The sequence below is a fragment of the Cryptomeria japonica genome, chromosome 6 (assembly GCF_030272615.1).
Source record: "Cryptomeria japonica chromosome 6, Sugi_1.0, whole genome shotgun sequence".
Taxonomy (NCBI): domain Eukaryota; kingdom Viridiplantae; phylum Streptophyta; class Pinopsida; order Cupressales; family Cupressaceae; genus Cryptomeria; species Cryptomeria japonica.
Window position 1 is genome coordinate 571,676,927 of NC_081410.1, and position 24,631 is coordinate 571,701,557.

The following is a 24,631-nucleotide window of genomic DNA, read 5'->3' on the forward strand; positions in this document are numbered from 1 at the left end:
TTCAAAAGTAGAACCATGGTCCAGGACCTCAGGGCTTGAATTTGACGATCATGACCATGCCTGTCAAGCAATTTTTCTCTTACAGTCATTCATTCAAAGTTGCCTTTCAAATACTAAGAGATACCTTATTTCAAAAAATTATATACAAACTAAATATATATATACTAGAAAAATCCTATATAAATTATCAGTTTGTCCAAAATTTCCCTTTTCATAGGATACAGTTTTGTAAAAATTCTTGTTGTATTTTACTGCCAAAAGAGCTAAATATGGCTATACAGCCTTCAAATTCAGGCTCTGGGACTCCAGTTCTGATATCTCAGGCAAGAACTAGAAAAATGGAAAATGAAAGATGAAAGGTTGGGAACAAAATATCCTTTTGGGAAAGAAGAAGAAAATGGTACTGCTTCAAAGTTCAGTAGTCTCAGAGTTTAGGGCAGATTGAACTGTGTTGTAGAGGAAGCACAATATCTTCCATAGTGACAAACTGTTACACTTAAAATGCCTCAAGAGAGAGCCACGATTTTGTATCCATCTGTAACCATGAAAATTGACGAAGAAGCATAGATATTTGATGCTGGAGTTTTCATCCCAAGTGAGTTTCTCCAGGATATATCTTGTGCCACAGTTATAGCATCATCTGTTGCTTCTCTTTTCCAGGCTTTTCATTAATTTCTTTAATGCTTATCTCCTATCCAGCACTTAAGTAAGAACTCCATTTTCTATTAGGAGTTGATTTTAAACATAGTTCTTAATTCACAGCATACCATTTAATCAATTTCAGTGGTTTAACATAATTTCTGTATGAGGAATCAAAGAAGTTGACGAAGAATGAATTTTTCAGCATTATAGGTATGTGCTTCAACATTTAAACATTGTAAATGTTATAAGACATAAATATTAGCCATAACTGCAACGTTTCGATTTTCAGCCTTGTGCGTGTTGAGCTCTGGTAGCAATTTGCATTGGATCAACACACATTCAATACTAAAACCATGTTATATAATTGCACGTTGAAATATCCAAGTTAATTACAGATCTCTGATCAAACACACAAGTTTGACACTTTAGCATGTTGTTTCTTCACTCTTCATTCCAACATTTTCACAGTGGTTTTCAAAGCTGCATTTAGTTTTGATTCTTGAAGTGGTGCTATTGAATAATTTATCAAACAAATTAGTTTTCTATGAGGAGGGAAATGCTATTCTATCCACAATCGCATGGTAAATCACAAATCCAGCATGTCTGTGGCATTTAAATTTCATATAAAGATGTTGCAGCCTAGTTTAGGGGATGCCATACTTAAAGCTTCAATAAACTAATTTGGTAAGCAACAATTAATGATCTTATCCACATCCCAATCATCAACTAGAAATAGAGAGAAGCTCTATTTTAGTTATTGCATTTTTTTCCTTCATGAAAGGTTATTTGATGTGGGTCTAATTTGGATTTGAAAAGCAGGAACCTAAACCAAAAAGCACCTCCAAAGCAACTCCACCTATGGAAGAGAAAATCAACATCTGGATCTGGTAAAAGCTCACGTGCACTTGTTGACACAGTAAGCATGATTTACTCCATCTAGCATTGAATAATTGTTTCAAAGCTGCATTTAGTTTTGATTCTTGAAGTGGTGCTATTGAATAATTTATCAAACAAATTAGTTTTCTATCAGGAGGGAAATGCTATTCTATCCACAATCACATGGTAAATCACAAATCCAGCATGTCTGTGGCATTTAAATTTCATATAAAGATGTTGCAGCCTAGTTTAGGGGATGCCATACTTAAAGCTTCAATAAACTAATTTGGTAAGCAATGATCAATGATCTTATCCACATCCCAATCATCAACTAGAAATAGAGAGATGCTCTATTTTAGTTATTGCATCTTTTTTCTTAATGAAAGGTTATTTGATGTGGGTCTAATTTGGATTTGAAAAGCAGGAACCTAAACCAAAAAGCACCTCCAAGTTGACATAGTAAGCATAATTTACTCCATCTTGTTGGTGTTGGAAATAAGCCACACCCGGACCAACGATGGACTAGTCGAAGAGAGGCCAGTAGCTCAGTGGTAGAGCACTCCAGCAGCGTATGGAAGGTCCTAGGTTCAAGTCCTAGCTGGTCCATGTCTCAACATGGTATCAGAGCTAGGTCCAAGCTAGGAGCCCCAAGCACACGAGAGGTGTGGCTTAAGGGGGGGTGTTGGTGTTGGAAATAAGCCACACCCGAACCAACGATGGACTGGTCGAAGAGGGGCCAGTAGCTCAGTGGTAGAGCACTCCAGCAGCGTATGGAAGGTCCTAGGTTCGAGTCCTAGCTGGTCCATGTCTCAACACATCTAGCATCAAAGAGAGAGAAAGGGAAGGAGACTAATTTAGTTGATCTCTAGAAAAGTAGAGTTCTTGGAGATTGGCACTCTCCACCAAATGTCCTTGACATGTGAACCTTCCAAGAATTGGCAGGATTTTAATATTTATAGAAGATTTGTTTCAATTGATACTGTGAGGTGACAATTTTACAATTATCAATTTATCTATCTTGATGGATATCATGTGACTTGATATCTGTGGACATGTCATGATAGTATATATCTCTGAGACATTATGGTAGATATCAGTTGGTTGATATCATTAAATAAACCATAATTATGATAGAGATCTTCATGGTGAATATTATGGACATAATATTCGTGGACATGCCATGATTCTTTATCAGTATGGTAGGCATCATGTGACTTGATGCCAGTGCACATACCTTATTTGATAGCTATGAGTTATGGTGAGTATCATGAGACTTGATATTCATTGTTGAACCATATCTCTGAATATCACTATGGTGTGATATCTCTTCCCTTCACAATCAATGGTTGAATTCATGAAATGTGTCCTCCCTAGCTAAGAGGGAGTGTTAAATCTTGAAGCGTTGGTCGTACAATTTCATAATTCCGATGCATGATAAATTGATTACATGTTAACATATATAATAATAGATAAACTATTAGTGTATATGTTAACAATAAATGATAAATAAAATCAAAATCGAATTATGGTATTTGCCACCAATCACACCGTTTCATGTTAACGAAGGCTGTGATTAAGCGATCCATGGTAAATCACATTCCTTACGATCAGTCAAGCAAGCGATGATCTTAGTGTTTGTTAAAGTGTTGTGTTATCATGAGTGGTACGTAGGGAAGAGATGTGTCTTCCCACGTGGGAAGACATATCTCTTCACTACGTACCTTCTCATTCACATATATATAACCTTCATACGATGAGGAGGAAAACAATACAGCGATCGATAAGTGTTGAGACATGGACCAGTTAGGACTCGAACCTAGGACCTTCCATATGCTGCTGGAGTGCTCTACCATTGAGCTATTGGCCCCTCTTCGATCAGTCCATCGTTGGTCCGGGTGTGGCTTATTTCCAACACCAACACCCCCCCTTAAGCCACACCTCTCATGTGCTTGGGGCTCCTAGCCTGGATCTGGCTCTGATAACATGTTAAGTTTATTCAAATTCTGTGATCAAGAGGATAGAAAAGATGAAGATATAATCTGAAATTAAATTTAAACTGTTGTTGTGCATCCTTCCATTCACACTACAACAGTTTAAATTTAATTTCAGATTATATCTTCATCTTTTCTATCCTCTTGATCACAGAATTTGAATAAACTTAACATGGTATCAGAGCCAAGTCCAGGCTAGGAGCCCCAAGCACACGAGAGGTGTGGCTTAAGGGGGGGTGTTGGTGTTGGAAATAAGTCACACCTGGACCAACAATGGACTGGTCGAAGAGGGGCCAGTAGCTCAGTGGTAGAGCACTCCAGCAGCGTATGGAAGGTCCTAGGTTCGAGTCCTAGCTGGTCCATGTCTCAACACATCTAGCATCAAAGAGAGAGAAAGGGAAGGAGACTAATTTTTGATCTCCAGAAAAGTATAGTTCTTGGAGATTGGCACTCTCCACCAAATGTCCTTGACATGTGAACCTTCCAAGATTTGTTTGGAACTTCTTATCTGTAGCATTGACAATAATATAAATTTTACCATAAATTTTTCTCTTATTTTTCATTTTCATATGGGATAATTTCTTATGGAATTCTTTATTCTCATAGATATTATTTTAACTTTCTGTTGTAGTAAATGATGAAATCAACTTTCTAAATGTATTTTATGCATGCACAAGCCCTAGCTTGCATGATCTCCTTTCTTGTGGGCTTCCGTTATGGAGATATTTTTTGTTTACCTTTGGGTAGGGTTGATTATGAGAACCCTATTGGTGTTTTCCAGCCGAGTTTCCTAGACCCCTCTAAAGATTAGTCTTCTCTTATGATTAAGGGCTTCTAGTCTAGTGGCCAACGAACAAGACAAAACCCTACTTAAACCCTAAGGCTAACCTTCTATGCTTTTGGCTCTGCAAACCAAGGGTAATCCTATGACAATATCTTCTTGATTCAATCTTTGATCACTAATATTGCATTAAAGCAGATATATTCTCATGTGCAACATCCAAATTTTGATGTATTCTTTAAGGCTATATAATATTGGATTTGATTGCTTTTAGGATAAGAGAATATCAAGTCCTATACTAACAAACTGAAAATAAAGAAACTGAAAGGAAATGATATGTTTTTGGATTTTTTGAATTTAAGATGCCTCAAAACCTTGACCCTTAAGATAATTAAGACCAGTGCCTTAGAGGGCATGTTGAGAACACAACTATATTGAGAGCGGGGGGGGATGAATTAGTATAACAACAAACTTTTGCTTTTTTCTACTTAATATTATAAGCACTTAACTTTATCTCAAAACATATTCATTGCATATTAACATTCATATTCACATGAATCTAATATTATGCATCACAAATTGAACACAAGTTATATACATGGGAACTAGTTGATGTGTTTTTAAGAACAATCGAACACAAAATAAAATACCAAGGTATCTTATCCTCTCTTGAATAAAGTCTCTCAAATGCTATACTTCGTGATCAAATGAGACAACTCCAAGGTTTCTACTGTCAGGTCTTGACTTGTGGATAAGCTCAATGGTTGATGTAATTGCTGGTAATCCAAGGGGACTTACATTGAATATTTGAATGTTGAACGTTTCGATGTTGCTGGAACTTAGATTCTAACTACTTGCTTTGAAAATAAAATGGCAAAAGAGATAGAGTTTAAGAAGTCTATACTATTCCTAAGAATTTGAGAACAATGAACAACCTTTGGTGAAACTCGACTAAGCCTTGCTTTGACATGCAAAGCTTAATGCGATCTTCTAAGGAAAGTAGGTGATGTTCAAATCACTATCAACAACAAGGATACCATCAAGATGATGCATATCAAGGTACGAATAGCAATTGAAGTTAAGCTCATTTAAGGATTCCAGTTGTCCACACAAAGCAAACTTACAATCAGCAAATTGCTAGTGGTATGGATAAATGAATTTTGCCCTTATTCATTCACAATACCTATCATCCATCTGATCAACATGAAAGCAAATGAATTGAGAAGTAGAGACCATGCTACTTGTTGAAATGACACATTAATTCACCATAGCTTCAATGAAATCATATGCTCTTTACAACAAGATTTTGGCAACAATCTTTGCCTTCTCCTAATCTAATTTCTACTTCCTAATTGTCTAGCTACTATCTATCTTCTATTACTCTACTATTGTTAACTTGCTATTAAAACTTTTTACAAATGAGAAAACTGAGCCTTATATAGATAGCTCTTTACAATGAATGGCTCAGATTGATTCACAAATCAATGGCCAAGATTACAAGATGGAAACCCTGATTAGGGTCTATTACAACAACTCCCTCTGAACAATGAGAAAATTACATTTAGGTTCAATATTGAATGTGAACCAATAGAAAATGATGGTAGGTAGCTCAAAGTTTGTGCCTCCATAGGATGAGTTAGGTGCATTGTATCTAGACATGCTGATGTAGAACTCCTTTGATTGGTGGAATGATGACTAGGATGACACCTCAATTTGCACTTGTAGACTTGATAGATTATCTTGAATGAGTATTGAGTAATATCTCTTTATTCTCAACATTATTCAATTTGCTCAATGTGATGATGATGGGAAGCATCATTATGATTAAGCAAACTTTGATTAACTCTTCTTTCCTTGATCACGTTTGATGTAGACTATGCGATACCCTTGGTTGATCTTGTCTTGTTCATGATATACTTGACCTTGAGCTCTAGCTTCATCTCTTTCCATTTTGCATTGCTTGAAGTTTCTTTGATCCTTTTACAATATTGAGTTCTCAAACATCTTTGATGTTGATCCTCTTCACATCAGACCTTATGTTTGTGATTTCTTCCTTAGTCACCTGTAAAGCAAACAAAAAGGGTGTCAAATACATAAAAATACATACTAATTTCACTTACCTTACACTTCTATATGTCTGATTTTGTGCTTGCTACAGGTCTGATGCAATGTGAATTCTTACACAATTCTGCCCTTATCTGCCTTCAAAATGGATAAAAGTTGCCTTCAACTTGATCTTAAAACCTTCTCTTAGTCAAAATCACCCCTCTTTAAGGGTATTTTGATCAAATGCAATGATCAAAATGGATACCAAATCGCTGCCTTATGCTGTGCAGATCAGAATTCTTTCCCAAAATCTCTGCCTTGAAATGTAATTCGCTGTATCTCAGATCAGAACTGATAATTGTTTGAATGATGATGTTGAAAATAAAATGAAGTACCTCCTTATATATAGGCGTTTGAATACTAAGGGTTGCCTCTTTTCATCTTAGGCCGACTTGTATAATCACCTTTATTTGATCACATTTTGATTATTTTGTTGTCATCTTGCTAGGCGGCAAATTCATGTTCATTTGCATTAGGCAATTGGTATTTTTCATGCCCTTTGTATTTCGGGATTTTGATCTTCATTCGTAGTAACTTGAGCGTTGAAATACCCTTTGTTTGCACAATATGCTATGCAGCCTTAAAGACTTAATTTGTACTTTGCATTTGCAATTTCTATTGTTTGATGAGTTCATCATTGTGAATTTTTTGAGACAATCGGCCTTTTCCCTTTCATTTGTAGTTGTGCATTGATTTGATCAAATTGTTTTATTGCTTCCAAACAAATCGGTTATCAAGGCTCCGTTCGTACTTAGGGTTTTGCACTTTTAATTGCATCATGATTTTGCCTTTGTGATATTCATCAATTCAATCGGTCATTTCTCTTTCATTTGTATCGCAAAAAACTTTGATCAGCATTTAGACTTTCATTTGTATTACCACTCTTGGGTGGTATTTTATCCTTCATTTGTACCTCATTGATTTTGTGTTCCGTTTGTACCACCTTCATTTAATGAAATCTCAACTTTATAGGGCAGAAATTTTGCCTCCATTTGTACCAAATTCATTACATGTTTCATCCACATCATAAACATTTCTCAATCTCAAACTTGAATGGAGCAGAATTTTGAGGTTTGTTTGCACTAGACAATCTTGGTGGAGATTTGAGGTTCATTTGTACTCGACAACTTTGGCGGAAATTTGAGGTTCGTTTGTACTAGACAACTTTGGCGGAAATATGAGGCTCGTTTGTAGTAGACAACCTTGGTGGAAATTTGAGGCTCGTTTGCACTTTGAAACTTGGGTGGAGATTTATCATTCATTTGCAATTAGAAACTTGGGCGGCTTTTTTTGTCTCCATTTGTAGTACAAACTTGGGCGGCATTTTTCTTATTCATTTGTATAAGCAAACTGGTCCCTCGTCATTCATTTGTATGGCGGCATTCAGACCTTTGTTTGTATGAACAGCAATTCTACTTTCACTTGCTCAACCATTTCGGCCTTAAGAGCCTCATTCACACAAATTGATTTTGTGAAAAACATTTCTTGTCTGTATATGAATAAAACCCTCCTTGCTAAATCGGTCATTAGGGGTTCATTTGCAGCAGATGATTGAATTGATCAACTTTGATCACTTGGTTGCATTTTAGATGAATCGGCATTCAAGGCTTCATTTGTATTAGAGGATTTGATCAATTAAATTTTGCTTGCCTCTCCTTACCAAAACAAATCTGTCTCTGAATTTGGCAAACATGTTACTTATCTTCTTTAGTATCAATTCTCACATTGCCAATTGGTATTTTTTCTCTCACTTGTACTATTTTCACCCTGTCAAATCCAAACTTGAAGTGGTGGCTTTTGGAAGATCGTTTGCACGAAGCTGTTTGGTGGAAAACCTTTCTTATCCTTGTGTGAACAAGAACCTTCATTGTCAAATCGGTCTTTTGCTAGGCATTTGTACAATATGACATTGGCTTTTAGCCTTTTACCCTTGCATTTTCACAATTGAATCAGGCCTGATTTTCATAACCCTAGGTCTGATTTTAGGATTTTCACCTCTGACTTTTTGTGTTTGCAGGATTGATTCTATCTGAGCGCATTCTTCATGTGGTGATGAACAGATCTTTTCCCTTGTGTTGAGGAGTCCCCATTCTTAGTTTGTCATCATCTTATATTCCTTGTATCACACAAAAGAGAACATCCCGAATCATAACTTGAGAATGAAAATAAAATACAAGTAACTGAGACGAGAAATGTTAGTTCATAGCTTAACAACATTCATTACCATCATTGTCTACCAAAAATCAATAATAACAAACTTCTTCATATACCCCTCCTTTTATTGAAACCTGATTTCCATTCTCCTCCTCCTGAGTCTGATCTATGGCAGAAATTCACATCTGCTGCTCTGCTATTGAATCTAATTTGCTCTGAAATCTGATATCCTTATCTCAGAATCTGCTATGATTTATTTGTATCTTTACTGTAAACTGCTTCTCTGATTCACTTCTGATTGCATTTTTTAGATTTTGGAGAGGCTGTGTATAGAATGATGGAAATTTGAGGAGATTCATGTAATATGGAGTAGAAAAATCAGATTGCCTTGCTTCATATTCACCTCTATCTGCTAGTATTTGCATCTGTCTTGATTTGCATCATACTGTGAAATAATTGTTTGGACCTTTCCTTTACTGATGTAACTGGAATTTGCAGTCTGCTCTTTCTATGATCTGATTTTGAATTTAAATCCCAAATGGTTTTGTTTAAGTGACACATCTTTTACTTCAAAGGCCAGCTTCCTTATTCAATACTGCCACCTCTTGCCTTATGTTTCATCGTGGATTTAAGGGGCTTCAGCATGTGTCATAATGGTGAGGTGGATGCTTTCTTTTTCCTTTTTTTTTAAATAAAAAAAATGCCTTAAAACTTTTAAATCTCCACCTTAGAGTTTGGTGGGGCCCAAGCAAGGACATGGCAAGGAGGGATCAAGAGATGTTATGAGGAAGGGAAGAGTGGTAAGGAAAAATGCCACGCAAGGAAGGACAGTGGAGGATGTTGGGGAAAGGGAGACATAAGGGATATGGATGATGGAGAGATGGAAGGGAAGCAACCGGGCTTGGGCATCCACTGGTAATATTAGGAGAAGCAGGTTAGAAATTTCGGAGGGCAAAGGAAGTGCTGCACCTTACTTCATCCTAAAGAGAGGGACTTGATCAGCTCCCGAGCAACTACATGTCTTACAAATGAAAGGCTAATAGCAAAGACTCGACAACTACCAACAGCTAAGCTAAGGCTGCTAACCTGGAAAGCGAAAAAGTGGGGGTCTGTTGATGTGTTTTTTAGGCACATGCGAACACAGAATAAAATACCTTAAGTATCTTGTCCTCTCTTGAATAGAATCTCTTGGATGCTGAAGATTAGCTTAAGGATCACCCAAAAAGATTCCAAGGTTCATATATGTAGGATCACTACGTGCGGATAAGCTTGGTTGGTCGTTGTGATTGCTGTTTCATCAAGGGACATTTATGGTTCGAAAAGATTTTATGAAGTGATTGGCATATGGCATGCGATGGGATTTCTTCCTAAGACTACTAAATGATTATAAAAAAAAATGGCAAAAGATGAGGATGTAGAGAAATTCTAAGCTATTCTAAAATGAATGGATGAAGAAATGACTCAAGTGAAACTCAACCAGTTATAGCTTTGCCATACACAAACGACTCCACTAAAACTAGTGCCATCTTCTAAGGACGTTTGTAGATTTTCAAATTACTACTAATCATAGACACCATCAATTGAATGCATATCAATGATTTAGCAATAATCGAACTTAAACGCTTTCAAATGTTCTAGTTGACCACACAAGGCTCGCTTACAATCAGCAAGAAGCTAGTGGTATGGATAACGAGTTTCATAATATATCAAATGCAACATTCCATCATTTAATCTAAACACTAAAACTAACATCAAGGATTGACTTGAGATGACAAGAGAACCATGCAATAAGCTTCATGGATTGAGCAAAAACACCATAACTTCAATGTTTTATTGATCCAATAGCCAAACAACAACAATTCTTCAAGTCTTTCTCTTGTCAATATTTTAGCACTATTACTCTCTCTTCTACTCTATTGCTATTACTAACATCATTAACCTTGCTATTATCTATATATATTTCTTACAAATGAAATGAGCGGAGCTTATATAAGACTCCCAAATACAATGAAAGGCTAAGATCGAATGGAGATCAAGGGCCAAGATCTTGCCACCTAAACCCTAATTAGGGTTTGATACAAATGAAAACCCTATCTAAATAATCATCATCATGAATCAGCCAATAGGAAAATAGCATGTGCTAGCACAGAAACCGAGGAAGCATCCTCCAATAGGAACGCGAAATGCCACATGGGATCTGTTGTCATTTTATGACACCTTGGTCCATCGGCAAGAACTGATCAGAGATACATTCTATGGATCAGCGTTGCTCCAATTTTGATCAAGAGAAGACGTTGCAATCATGAGTTTTGGAGTGTTGCCTTGTCGGAAGTTCCTAGGCCCTCTCTTTCTCCTTTTCTCGGAACTCCGGAACCCTGAGGTTTCAAAGTTCCCTTCCTTCCCTAGCTTAGCCCCTCCTCTCCTTAGCCTTTTCTCCCTCTTCCCTGGAACTTTGGAACCTCGAGGTGTTAATGTTTGTAGCTTCAATCGAATGATCATTTAGAATACATATAATATATGTTGATTAATAATAATATATTATTATGTTATATTATTATATTATTATTAATCATATAAAATTTAATATTCAATATTAATCTATTATATTATTCTAAATTAATAATTGATTGACGAAACATTATAATATTGATTAAATTATTATAATTAAAGGAGAGACATGTCTGTTCAAGGACATGCCTCTCCAAAGGAATATATATAGTATAATGTTATTCAATTTGAGAACACATAGAATTCCAAGAATGCAAGTATCAGATTGAATCAGATATATACATTAAAATACATCCAATAAAACTTGGGAAAATCAACACGAGGTTTCGAAGTTCCTCGTCCTTTTTTCCCCCTCTTCCCTCTTTGGAACTTCGGAACCCCGAGGTTCCGAAGTTCTTAGCCTTTCTTTCCTTCGCCTCTTCTCTTAAGCTTCTCCTTTCCCCGGAACTTTGGAACCCCGAGGTTTCGAAGTTCCCCTTCTCTCTTTAGCCGTTTCCCTTTCTTCCCCGGAACTCCGGAACCTCGAGGTTCCGAAGTTCCTTTGCGAAGTTCCCCGGAACTCCGGAACCCCGAGGTTCTGAAGTTCCCTCCCCTTCTTCTCCCCGGAACTCCGGAACCCTCCTTCCCCCTTTGCCTTCTCTCTCTAGTTCCTTTTCTTCTCTTCTCCTCTCTATCCCGGAACTCCGGAACCCTTAGGTTCCGAAGTTCTTTCCTTAGCCTTTTGAAGTTCTCTAGAACTCCGGAACCCCGAGGTTCCAAAGTTCCTTCCCCCTTCCTTTGTCTTCCTCACTTCGGGAGTTTGAGCTTCCGAAGTCTTTGGGCTTCCTTCCGATTGGCGACACTTCCGGATGGCATGATCGACACTCAAGGCTTTTAATGCTCCGATAGTTTTGGTGACTTGTGCACTTTCTTTTGTGGAGCCACAAGGGCGCATTAAATGTTTTTGGCAGGATTTCCATCAAGGGAGGTACGGGGCCATGCTTGGTGACTTATGTCATGACTGACTTTGGAAGGTTAGTCAATCCACCTTCTCAGGATTGCCCTTTGTGGGTATGGCTAGGTTGCTTGCATGTAAGTGCATGCACTTCCAGACTGACATACAGGGGTCATGATCACCCTTGTAACCATTTTTCTATATAAAGGTTGTTAAGCCTCATTGTAAAGGGTTCTCTCCCTGCTGCCTCGAGCTTTCTTATGCTCTTTCTCTTCTCTCGAAGACTTGTAATTATTTTTGCATTTCTGCAATTGTAAGTTTGGCCTTTGGCCTTTGAATGAATTGAAACTACCATTCTTGCCTTACTTTAACTTATGCGTGCTGTGTATTTGCTCTTACCTCCATTATAAGTGTATGTTTGTGGTTTTCTTTCACATGTATGCTGTGTTAACTTGTTTTCTGAGTGTGACTTGTGGGAATCCTTCTCCCCTCTTGACAATTAAAAAATTCTAACCTCCACACATGCATTTGGGTCACTCATGCAATTGAAGTTTGTGCATCTCTTAGGCATTTCAGTTGATTCCTTGTGCCATTTCCGGTGGGGAGAGGAACAATCTCTTCTTGGTGCATCACCTCCTATTTCAAGCATTCTCTCTTCCTCTTTACCTCTACAAAATTGTTAGGATAGGCTTAGGATTTAGTTTTGAAGTGTTGAGTTGGTTCAACACCTGCACCTGGACTGAGAAGGAAGCCGGCCTTCTCCGGAGATTCAACCCCCTTGCGCAAGGTCCTGTTGGTGTCTGTTTTATCATCTACCAAACATTAGGATAGGATACCCGAAGGTATTCTATCCTCTCCTGAAAAATCACTACTGATTCCAAGGTCTATATGTGCAAACAAGAGACTTTAGTGGAATAGCTTCTTGGGTAGTGTATGTTGAAATTTCAAGGGGAACTTATGTTGACAAGTATCTTGAACTGCTGAACTTGGATGGATTTGGCAATTTTAGGCTCTTCTTTTTTTTTTTGGAATTTTCTGGGATTTAGATTTTCAAAAGAAAGGGAAAAAGGGTAGGGTTCGAGGAGGTTAATCTAATCCTACGAATTTTGGAGACGGTATCAACTGGGTGCTCTTGAGAAACCAAACCTTGCTTCGCCACACTAGGGACAACTACACAAGGCCGGTGCAATCTTCAATGGGTTGTGCTTATGATCGAGATGTTGGGATGCACAGGGGATGGGCTCAGACTAACTTTGCACGGTGAGATGGAAATCATCCATACACCAAAAGTATGAGCGGAGATACACCATCAATTGACACTTATCAAATCCTTCATTCAAATTAACAACAATGAAAACAAATCTAAATTAAGTCTAACTAAGTGTTGAGGCAATTGAAACCATGCAAATCATTCAAATAATAGAGATTACAAAGCAGCGCACATGCAATATATTATCTGGAAATGACCTAAAGCAACAATACATCAAAATCTCACTCTCTCCAAATGAGAGGAGGCAACCTTATATAGTTTTTCAAAATGAATGAATGGTCGAGATCAAACAGCCATCAAGGGCCAAGATTGAAAGTCTTAAACCTTAATTAGGGTTTCCCAAATTACTATCAGTTCAAACAAATGGAAGAGTGACACATGGTGCAACTGCTAATTTCACTGGGGTGAGTGGCCACCTTCTTCTTTCAGAGATTCAATGTATCTGGACACAATGAGCTTGACCTCCTCCATGGTGACACTTGGCAAACCGCCAATCTGGAAGTCGACGAGGTCCACATCATCGGTGCATGTGGCAAGGATGCCTTCCCACTCAACTGCTTGGGTGAGGAAGGCATCATCGATGGAGAGGAAGTTTGCAATCTTTGAAAGATCGCCTTTGTCAATCATCCCTGAATCCCTGTAGAAGCTTGCCTAAATCCTGGCTCTCAGGTTCTTTGCTTGTAAATGCTTCTCCCTTAGGCTTTCCTTCTTCTAGATCTCTGACGCCACACAGAATACCTTGCCCAGGATCTCTCTAACACTTGCCTCTGTCTCAAAGCACTTGGTCTCGGATTTCTTCAGAACCTCAATCTGAGTGACCAGAGTATAGTACCATGTGCCGAAGTCGTACTTGTCTCCTGTCTGTATGATGCCTGCATCCACTAAGCTCCTCTTCGACATGCCTTGGATAACCTTCAGATGAGGGAGTATTTCATTCTGAATTTCATCCACCTCTTCCCAATTGGAGGCTAGATCCTGGATGCGATCAATCAATAAAGAAGTTGCCTTGTGTGCCAATACTAAGTTTTCTACCAGTGTGTCAGCACGCACCGAAGTGTCTGAAATCCATTCCTTTTCTTGAGTGTACGAGCCCTTCATATCATCATAGTCCTTCATTGATCCCTACTGAAGAGGCTGTGGCGGAGTAGCCGGGACTTCACGGTTGAGTGGGCTGGTAAGATGGAGAACATACTTCTTCCACTGTTGGTTCTCTTCTTCAACCTTCTTCCTCTTTTCCTTTTCATGAGCCAGCCTTGTCTTTAGAACGTTGCAAGAGTCATCAAAATATTGGATCTCTTGGTCCTGGGTGGGCTTACCCAGCTCTACGGTGGTAACCTTGTAATCATCTGTGGTGACATTGTCTCTAGTCTTCCCTTCTTTGGGCACTGCTATCTGGACTGTCCTGAATCCGGCACTGTCTCTCTGAATCAGGGAAAATTTCCTGGCGGGTTTGGGTGGTTTAGCTATAGAGGGTTCATTCACCTTCTCCAGGAATGCTGCAATGACCTCCTCGGTTGAGTGGGCCTCTTTGGGAACCTTGGCCTTTATCCTTGCTCTCAGCCAATCCGGAATGGTTGATTGTTCTACAGTGTTCCGATCAAACTCATCATCTGCCTCTCCTGGGTTTGCTGGTATGCCATCCAAGAAGATTGTAGGTGCTTCAATTCGCTCTTTGTTTGGACTTTGGAAGACCTTTTCCACTACTTCCTCAACTGGCTGGGAAAGAACTCTTACTTCATCATCAATCACACAGATGTTCATCTCTTGCTCCCCAGTTGCACTCTGATTGAGCGCAATGGAAGCAACACTTAGGATGGAGTGACTCTTGCTGGATTCTCTTCTCTCACCTACAACCCTTTTCCCTATGACCTTTGTGGAGCTTTCAACCAACTCCTTCCTCTTTCGAGACTCAACACTTTCTGGATTTCGAGCATCACCGGCGGAGGTACAAGGATTGACGGACAGAGTATCATCTACTCCCATTAATTCATAAGTCAAGGTCACACCTTTGGCCTTCAACTGTTTTGTCTTTTCAGACGCCCACCACCTTGAATACTCAACCACCGACCTCATGAGGTCTGCTAGATCTGATTTCTCTCCCTCTGTCCAATCTATTAAGACTAAGGGTTCATTTTTCATCTTCTCAAAGCCCGGCTGCTGAAGTTCTAGGCTTTCTTCTACCTGATCGACAACTTTGAATACTTCTATTGCTCTCACCATACCCAACGAGATTCTTGACCAGAATCTCTTCCTGATCTCGAAGCTATCGGCTGCATTAGCCCAGTAGTCTTCTAGATCTAGTCTGTGCTCAAACGTTGTTCCTTCGATCTTCTTTATCCTATGTAATGGATCAAAATCTTTTCTTGCCTTGTATTGATAGAAGGGATACCAGGCCAACTCCTTCTCAGCGGTTGCAGCAGCCTGTGATGATGGACATGTTTCCAGCCCATTACCAATTGTAAGTGAGGATGTCCCTACCTTCTTTTGCTTATCCCTTTGAATCACTATATACTCGTCCAATTGTCTCACAACCTCGAGCAACACCACTTGGTTGGTAGGGTAAGCTGGAAGCTTGTATGGAGGCCCGGAGAATCCCTGAATTTGGAGGTAAGTGAATTTTGGATATTGGATGTACCAACACCCGAACTGACCGATGAAGTCCATAGACTCTTGAGAGAGCCTCTGGTGCAGGCCACCTTGAAGTGTCCGGGTAATGTGCATCAGGAAGGTATCATTCACCCTTTTGAAATGGAATTTCTCCTCCATGTGGAGCTGGGGATAGCAATCGTATACTGGAAACTGGTTCTCCTTGTTCCCAACTTCTCCTCTACAAGTGAGACCTCTGTACCTGTAGGTCCTGGCCAAAGAGTAAAACAATTAAGAACTCATGAAGAAAGTCCTATTCGTCTCCAGGTTCCTTAGCTGGCTGTCTAGGTTGTCGCTGATCATCCGAGCCTAGTCTATCATTTTTACTCCATTGATTATCTCATTAATGAAATAATACATCCAGGGTTCGAATGGAGCTCCTTGAGGATTTCCTATTATTCTATTGAGCAGGACAATCATGTCCCCAATGTCCTCCTTGAAGTATGCTCGCACTAGGCTCTTTCTCTGGAGTTTAGAGGCGCCCTTCCTCGGCTTATCTAGCCAGGAATGGTTAACTATGGCATCATATTCCTCTAGGTGGTCATGGTATAGACTGTCAGCTTCGTCCTTTGTCATACACACTGTGTTGTGGTACTCTGGGATCCTGAAGGCCTCTCTGATGGCCTCATCGCTGACATTCGCCAGCACTCTTCCATCAGGTGCAACAATGTCCTTACTGATGGGGTTGTAGTGTTTGGCACATTCGACTACTAGTTCATTGCACTGCATGGTGGGGAGGAAGCCAGCAACATGCACGATACCACTCTTCATCATCTTTCGCGCAATGGTGGTAGGCACAAGGTTGTCCAGACCAAACATTCGCTTCGTAAATTCCCTCAGGTTGATGTGTCCGAGGTTGGTGTCGCTGATGTTCTTCCACTTTGAAGTCATTCTTGACTCTGGAGGAACATCTTTGTCTACCTGGAATTTCATAACGTCTGGGGCCTGCAAGCAAGTAATGAAATTTTAAAGTTAGAAAATGATTTGCAAAGTTTTGAAAATAACGGGGCTGCGAAATGGCTAAGTGTTGGAAAATTTTCCATTTTTTATTCTCATACTTAGCCATAAAAATCGAATTTCCACCTAAAAACCCTCAGTCTTAAGGCTGGTTGTGGTTACCACCAAGTGTCAAAACTTTCAAAAAAATTTCATACTTAGCCAAAAAAATGATTTTCTTCCTCCAAAATTTTCGAAAAAATCATTTATTAAATTCTGGAAAATATTCAGAAAATTCATAATTTTAATTTCACCTCTGACTTGGATAGAAGTAAAGCTAGAATTTTCTCCAGAATACTCAGAAAATTCAGAAAAGTTTAGATAATTCTTCCTCGTGCTAGTTGCCTTTCTCCAAAAATCTGTAAAACTTTTGCCAAAAAATATTATCCAACTTCCAGCAATATCTAGAATTTTCTCCAGATGATCTTCAAACTGACATACTTTACTAAGCTCTACTTAGTAACTTTGAACTTCTTGGTGTAATAATGAAGTTGATAATGAAGTATTTGTAGACAAGGTTAAATCTTCAAGTAGAAACCCTTAAAATCATCCAACTCATACTTCTAATTTGAACTTCATGTTTCCCAGTTTTAAGACAACATCTCAAAAAAAACATTCCATTTTGATTTAAGTCTGAAGATATTTATCAATTCTCCAATATTCCCTTTCATAAAAAAACTTTCCATTTTGATTTAATATCTCAATAATCTTTCAATATTCTTTTCCTCCAAAAAAAACTTTCCATTTTGGATTTATTTTGAAGATATTTAATAATCCTTAGATATTTTCTTCATTTTGGATTTAATTTTGAAATCTCTGTGGATTTTTGTGACATCATGTTGACTTTGTTTGACCTTCCATGTGTAGGCGGACTTTTGGAAGTTTATCTTCATCTTCTCCAAGTTTTGGCAGACTTTGCCTACCTCTCCAAGGTATGGCGGAGTTTAGAGGGCCTTCCCATGTGTATGGCAGACTTTGGAAGGTGCTCTTGGGCGGACTTTGGTGGCTTCTCCATCATTTGAAGACCTTGGGCGGAGTTTTGAAGGTCTTCCATATGTTTTGCTAGGGACACCAAGGGCTACTAAGACATGGCGGAGTTTGAAGAGGGCTCAAGGCATGGCTCCCACCTTGGGCGGACTTTGGAGACACCTCCTAGGGCAGACTTCTAGCAACATCCTCTAGAGCGGACTTTAGGCAAGGCTCCCACCTTGGGCGGACTTTGATGGCTTCTCCAACTTATGGCGGACTTTGGGGGGTTGCTCCATCATGGCCTCTTCAACACATGGCGGACTTCAGACTTGGCTTCTCCATCACTTGGCATGCTTGGGCGGACTTTAGGCTATACCCCTATGCACCCTACACATACATGGCGGACTCTGGTGGTGTCTCCCCAATGCACCCTACACATACATGGCGGACTTTGGAGTGTTGGTCTTCATGGCCTCCCAACCTTGGCGGACTTTGAAGAGTGCTCCCACATGGCCTCCCAACCTTGGCAGACTTTGAAGAGTCTTCAACACATGGTCTCCCGCATCGTGGTGGAGTTTGAACCTGCAACAATACTTCAAAACCCTTGTTAGCCAGACTTAGAAGAATTTTCAGAGAAATTTCAAAATTTCACAGCTTAATCAAATTTAATCGGATTAACTTGAAATTTGAAATCCTTGCTTAGGTGGACGTCTGAAGCAGCAAAAAAGTCTAAAATCTAGGGATTTAGCTTTTTAGGTCAAAACTTGGAGTTTTCGAGTTCCGGTTGAAGCTGGTCAGTGGTGCAAGTGTAAACCCTAGGTTTGCATCCCGAAAAAGCAAAAAAGCCTAAAATCTAGGGATTTAGCTTTTTAGGTCAAAACTTGGAATTTTCAAGTTTCGGTCAAAGCTGGTCAATGGTGCAAGTGTAAACCCTAGGTTTGCATCCCGAAAAAGCAAAAAGCCTAAAATCTAGGGATTTAGCTTTTTAGGTCAAAACTTGGAATTTTCGAGTTCCGGTCGAAGCTGGTTAGTGGTGCAATTGTAAACCCTAGGTTTGCATCCCGAAAAAGCAAAAAAGCAGACATCCCTAAAAAATAGGGAAAACTTTCTAAAAATAGCCATACCAAGGATTGGGCTAAAAATGCCAAAAACGAAACTTCCTAAAAAATAGGAAAAAAGCAAAAAGCAAACTTTCTAAAAATAGAAAGTTGTCCAAATTCGTCCAAATCAATTGCGATCTTCGTCCTTTGGCCTTTCTAAGCACTTTGGCGGTGTTCGCATTCCGGAATCACATAACTTGCAAGAACTAACTTTCAATCGTCAAGGCCTGAAATGCTCTGAACTGGACAAGGCTTGGGGAAACTGCAGCAAAAGGTCACAAGATACTAACAAAACCCTAGAAAGCAAGAAAAGAGAGGGTCCCCATTTGCAATGGGGCGATGTGTGAAAAAGGTCACAACAGGTCCCACACTTTGGGGTTGTTTCCATGTTTCACAAGGTTGTTGAGTTGAGAGCTCAGCAAGGGTGCGAGCTTTTGTGATAACAGGATCATAACAAACTATCTTCTAGAATCTGGTTCCCTTTCTCACGTTCCTTTCTAGCATATTCGATGAATCTAGTCACCATCCCCTCTATCTTAGTCATCGGGATCTCAGGTAGAGATTTCAGTTGCTCTTCCATGTGCATGACCTTGTCAAAAGCTCTGATGATGGCATCCTCCCATTCAGGTTCGAGCTCTTGAGTGTTGCTTGCCAAGAATACGAACTCTAGCATATCATTCATTTGCTCTTTGGTTGTCATACCATCAGTACCGTGGAAGATAAACTTTATTCTTTCTTGCAACTCCTTGGCCTCTATAACTGTCCCTTGATCAATCTTCCTTCCTAAGACAATCTGTGCTACTCCCACTATCTTATCATGGATTCAGTGCATATCATCCTGAACTTGACTACATCCATTTCCAATCTCCTCGAAAATAATCTTCCTTGTGTGAAGCAGGCTACTCCATTGTAGAAGACCAGGGGTAGTTCCTTCTCTTCTTACTTTCTTCCTTGATAGGACCTCTCTTGGTGTCTTCCTTATTACTTGAAGCACTGGGATGATAACATCTCTAGCATGAGTAAATGCTTCAGAGGCCTCTATGAGGACGTGAGTTCTCCCAAGGACCCTTATGATAGTATCGAGTGTTTGCATGATGCCCTTCATGAACTTGCTCACTCTAGTGTATGAATCCTCTGTCCATGTACCCATTAATTGTGCTGAATTCTTCATTTTCTCCATATGATCAATCGACTCTGCGGGAAGCAAGGGAGGTCGTGTAGCTGCTGAACTTTGATGTGTCAATGGTTGCTGAAAGTGCTGGACATAGTTCCTCCATGCACTTATCTCCTTTTCCAATCTTCTATTCTTCTCTATTTCAGCCCTCAACATGTCGTTGACGGCCTTCACTAAATCCATCATTTGAAGACCTTGGGCGGAGTTTTGAAGGTCTTCCATATGTTTTGCTAGGGACACCAAGGGCTACTAAGACATGGCGGAGTTTGAAGAGGGCTCAAGGCATGGCTCCCACCTTGGGCGGACTTTGGAGACACCTCCTAGGGCAGACTTCTAGCAACATCCTCTAGAGCGGACTTTAGGCAAGGCTCCCACCTTGGGCGGACTTTGATGGCTTCTCCAACTTATGGCGGACTTTGGGGGGTTGCTCCATCATGGCCTCTTCAACACATGGCGGACTTCAGACTTGGCTTCTCCATCACTTGGCATGCTTGGGCGGACTTTAGGCTATACCCCTATGCACCCTACACATACATGGCGGACTCTGGTGGTGTCTCCCCAATGCACCCTACACATACATGGCGGACTTTGGAGTGTTGGTCTTCATGGCCTCCCAACCTTGGCGGACTTTGAAGAGTGCTCCCACATGGCCTCCCAACCTTGGCAGACTTTGAAGAGTCTTCAACACATGGTCTCCCGCATCGTGGTGGAGTTTGAACCTACAACAATACTTCAAAACCCTTGTTAGCCAGACTTAGAAGAATTTTCAGAGAAATTTCAAAATTTCACAGCTTAATCAAATTTAATCGGATTAACTTGAAATTTGAAATCCTTGCTTAGGTGGACGTCTGAAGCAGCAAAAAAGTCTAAAATCTAGGGATTTAGCTTTTTAGGTCAAAACTTGGAGTTTTCGAGTTCCGGTTGAAGCTGGTCAGTGGTGCAAGTGTAAACCCTAGGTTTGCATCCCGAAAAAGCAAAAAAGCCTAAAATCTAGGGATTTAGCTTTTTAGGTCAAAACTTGGAATTTTCAAGTTTCGGTCAAAGCTGGTCAATGGTGCAAGTGTAAACCCTAGGTTTGCATCCCGAAAAAGCAAAAAGCCTAAAATCTAGGGATTTAGCTTTTTAGGTCAAAACTTGGAATTTTCGAGTTCCGGTCGAAGCTGGTTAGTGGTGCAATTGTAAACCCTAGGTTTGCATCCCGAAAAAGCAAAAAAGCAGACATCCCTAAAAAATAGGGAAAACTTTCTAAAAATAGCCATACCAAGGATTGGGCTAAAAATGCCAAAAACGAAACTTCCTAAAAAATAGGAAAAAAGCAAAAAGCAAACTTTCTAAAAATAGAAAGTTGTCCAAATTCGTCCAAATCAATTGCGATCTTCGTCCTTTGGCCTTTCTAAGCACTTTGGCGGTGTTCGCATTCCGGAATCACATAACTTGCAAGAACTAACTTTCAATCGTCAAGGCCTGAAATGCTCTGAACTGGACAAGGCTTGGGGAAACTGCAGCAAAAGGTCACAAGATACTAACAAAACCCTAGAAAGCAAGAAAAGAGAGGGTCCCCATTTGCAATGGGGCGATGTGTGAAAAAGGTCACAACAGGTCCCACACTTTGGGGTTGTTTCCATGTTTCACAAGGTTGTTGAGTTGAGAGCTCAGCAAGGGTGCGAGCTTTTGTGATAACAGGATCATAACAAACTATCTTCTAGAATCTGGTTCCCTTTCTCACGTTCCTTTCTAGCATATTCGATGAATCTAGTCACCATCCCCTCTATCTTAGTCATCGGGATCTCAGGTAGAGATTTCAGTTGCTCTTCCATGTGCATGACCTTGTCAAAAGCTCTGATGATGGCATCCTCCCATTCAGGTTCGAGCTCTTGAGTGTTGCTTGCCAAGAATACGAACTCTAGCATATCATTCATTTGCTCTTTGGTTGTCATACCATCAGTACCGTGGAAGATAAACTTTATTCTTTCTTGCAACTCCTTGGCCTCTATAACTGTCCCTTGATCAATCTTCCTTCCTAAGACAATCTGTGCTACTCCCACTATCTTATCATGGATTCAGTGCATATCATCCTGAACTTGACTACATCCATTTCCAATCTCCTCGAAAATAATCTTCCTTGTGTGAAGCAGGCTACTCCATTGTAGAAGACCAGGGGTAGTTCCTTCTCTTCTTACTTTCTTCCTTGATAGGACCTCTCTTGGTGTCTTCCTTATTACTTGAAGCACTGGGATGATAACATCTCTAGCATGAGTAAATGCTTCAGAGGCCTCTATGAGGACGTGAGTTCTCCCAAGGACCCTTATGATAGTATCGAGTGTTTGCATGATGCCCTTCATGAACTTGCTCACTCTAGTGTATGAATCCTCTGTCCATGTACCCATTAATTGTGCTGAATTCTTCATTTTCTCCATATGATCAATCGACTCTGCGGGAAGCAAGGGAGGTCGTGTAGCTGCTGAACTTTGATGTGTCAATGGTTGCTGAAAGTGCTGGACATAGTTCCTCCATGCACTTATCTCCTTTTCCAATCTTCTATTCTTCTCTATTTCAGCCCTCAACATGTCGTTGACGGCCTTCACTAAATCCATCATTTGAAGACCTTGGGCGGAGTTTTGAAGGTCTTCCATATGTTTTGCTAGGGACACCAAGGGCTACTAAGACATGGCGGAGTTTGAAGAGGGCTCAAGGCATGGCTCCCACCTTGGGCGGACTTTGGAGACACCTCCTAGGGCAGACTTCTAGCAACATCCTCTAGAGCGGACTTTAGGCAAGGCTCCCACCTTGGGCGGACTTTGATGGCTTCTCCAACTTATGGCGGACTTTGGGGGGTTGCTCCATCATGGCCTCTTCAACACATGGCGGACTTCAGACTTGGCTTCTCCATCACTTGGCATGCTTGGGCGGACTTTAGGCTATACCCCTATGCACCCTACACATACATGGCGGACTCTGGTGGTGTCTCCCCAATGCACCCTACACATACATGGCGGACTTTGGAGTGTTGGTCTTCATGGCCTCCCAACCTTGGCGGACTTTGAAGAGTGCTCCCACATGGCCTCCCAACCTTGGCAGACTTTGAAGAGTCTTCAACACATGGTCTCCCGCATCGTGGTGGAGTTTGAACCTGCAACAATACTTCAAAACCCTTGTTAGCCAGACTTAGAAGAATTTTCAGAGAAATTTCAAAATTTCACAGCTTAATCAAATTTAATCGGATTAACTTGAAATTTGAAATCCTTGCTTAGGTGGACGTCTGAAGCAGCAAAAAAGTCTAAAATCTAGGGATTTAGCTTTTTAGGTCAAAACTTGGAGTTTTCGAGTTCCGGTTGAAGCTGGTCAGTGGTGCAAGTGTAAACCCTAGGTTTGCATCCCGAAAAAGCAAAAAAGCCTAAAATCTAGGGATTTAGCTTTTTAGGTCAAAACTTGGAATTTTCAAGTTTCGGTCAAAGCTGGTCAATGGTGCAAGTGTAAACCCTAGGTTTGCATCCCGAAAAAGCAAAAAGCCTAAAATCTAGGGATTTAGCTTTTTAGGTCAAAACTTGGAATTTTCGAGTTCCGGTCGAAGCTGGTTAGTGGTGCAATTGTAAACCCTAGGTTTGCATCCCGAAAAAGCAAAAAAGCAGACATCCCTAAAAAATAGGGAAAACTTTCTAAAAATAGCCATACCAAGGATTGGGCTAAAAATGCCAAAAACGAAACTTCCTAAAAAATAGGAAAAAAGCAAAAAGCAAACTTTCTAAAAATAGAAAGTTGTCCAAATTCGTCCAAATCAATTGCGATCTTCGTCCTTTGGCCTTTCTAAGCACTTTGGCGGTGTTCGCATTCCGGAATCACATAACTTGCAAGAACTAACTTTCAATCGTCAAGGCCTGAAATGCTCTGAACTGGACAAGGCTTGGGGAAACTGCAGCAAAAGGTCACAAGATACTAACAAAACCCTAGAAAGCAAGAAAAGAGAGGGTCCCCATTTGCAATGGGGCGATGTGTGAAAAAGGTCACAACAGGTCCCACACTTTGGGGTTGTTTCCATGTTTCACAAGGTTGTTGAGTTGAGAGCTCAGCAAGGGTGCGAGCTTTTGTGATAACAGGATCATAACAAACTATCTTCTAGAATCTGGTTCCCTTTCTCACGTTCCTTTCTAGCATATTCGATGAATCTAGTCACCATCCCCTCTATCTTAGTCATCGGGATCTCAGGTAGAGATTTCAGTTGCTCTTCCATGTGCATGACCTTGTCAAAAGCTCTGATGATGGCATCCTCCCATTCAGGTTCGAGCTCTTGAGTGTTGCTTGCCAAGAATACGAACTCTAGCATATCATTCATTTGCTCTTTGGTTGTCATACCATCAGTACCGTGGAAGATAAACTTTATTCTTTCTTGCAACTCCTTGGCCTCTATAACTGTCCCTTGATCAATCTTCCTTCCTAAGACAATCTGTGCTACTCCCACTATCTTATCATGGATTCAGTGCATATCA

General features: G+C 40.2%; 1 protein-coding gene across 2 annotated transcripts in view; it reads left to right on the forward strand.

Annotated features, from left to right (window-relative positions):
* LOC131077453 (pentatricopeptide repeat-containing protein At4g18975, chloroplastic) overlaps positions 1-24,631 on the forward strand; it is a 74,543-nt gene that overhangs the window by 10,112 nt on the left and 39,800 nt on the right. For both annotated transcript variants that reach the window (XM_058014943.2, XM_059207493.1), the window contains exon 3: positions 1,462-1,558. In XM_058014943.2, coding sequence (XP_057870926.2) covers positions 1,462-1,558 — 97 coding nt within the window. The remainder of the gene's footprint in view (positions 1-1,461; positions 1,559-24,631) is intronic.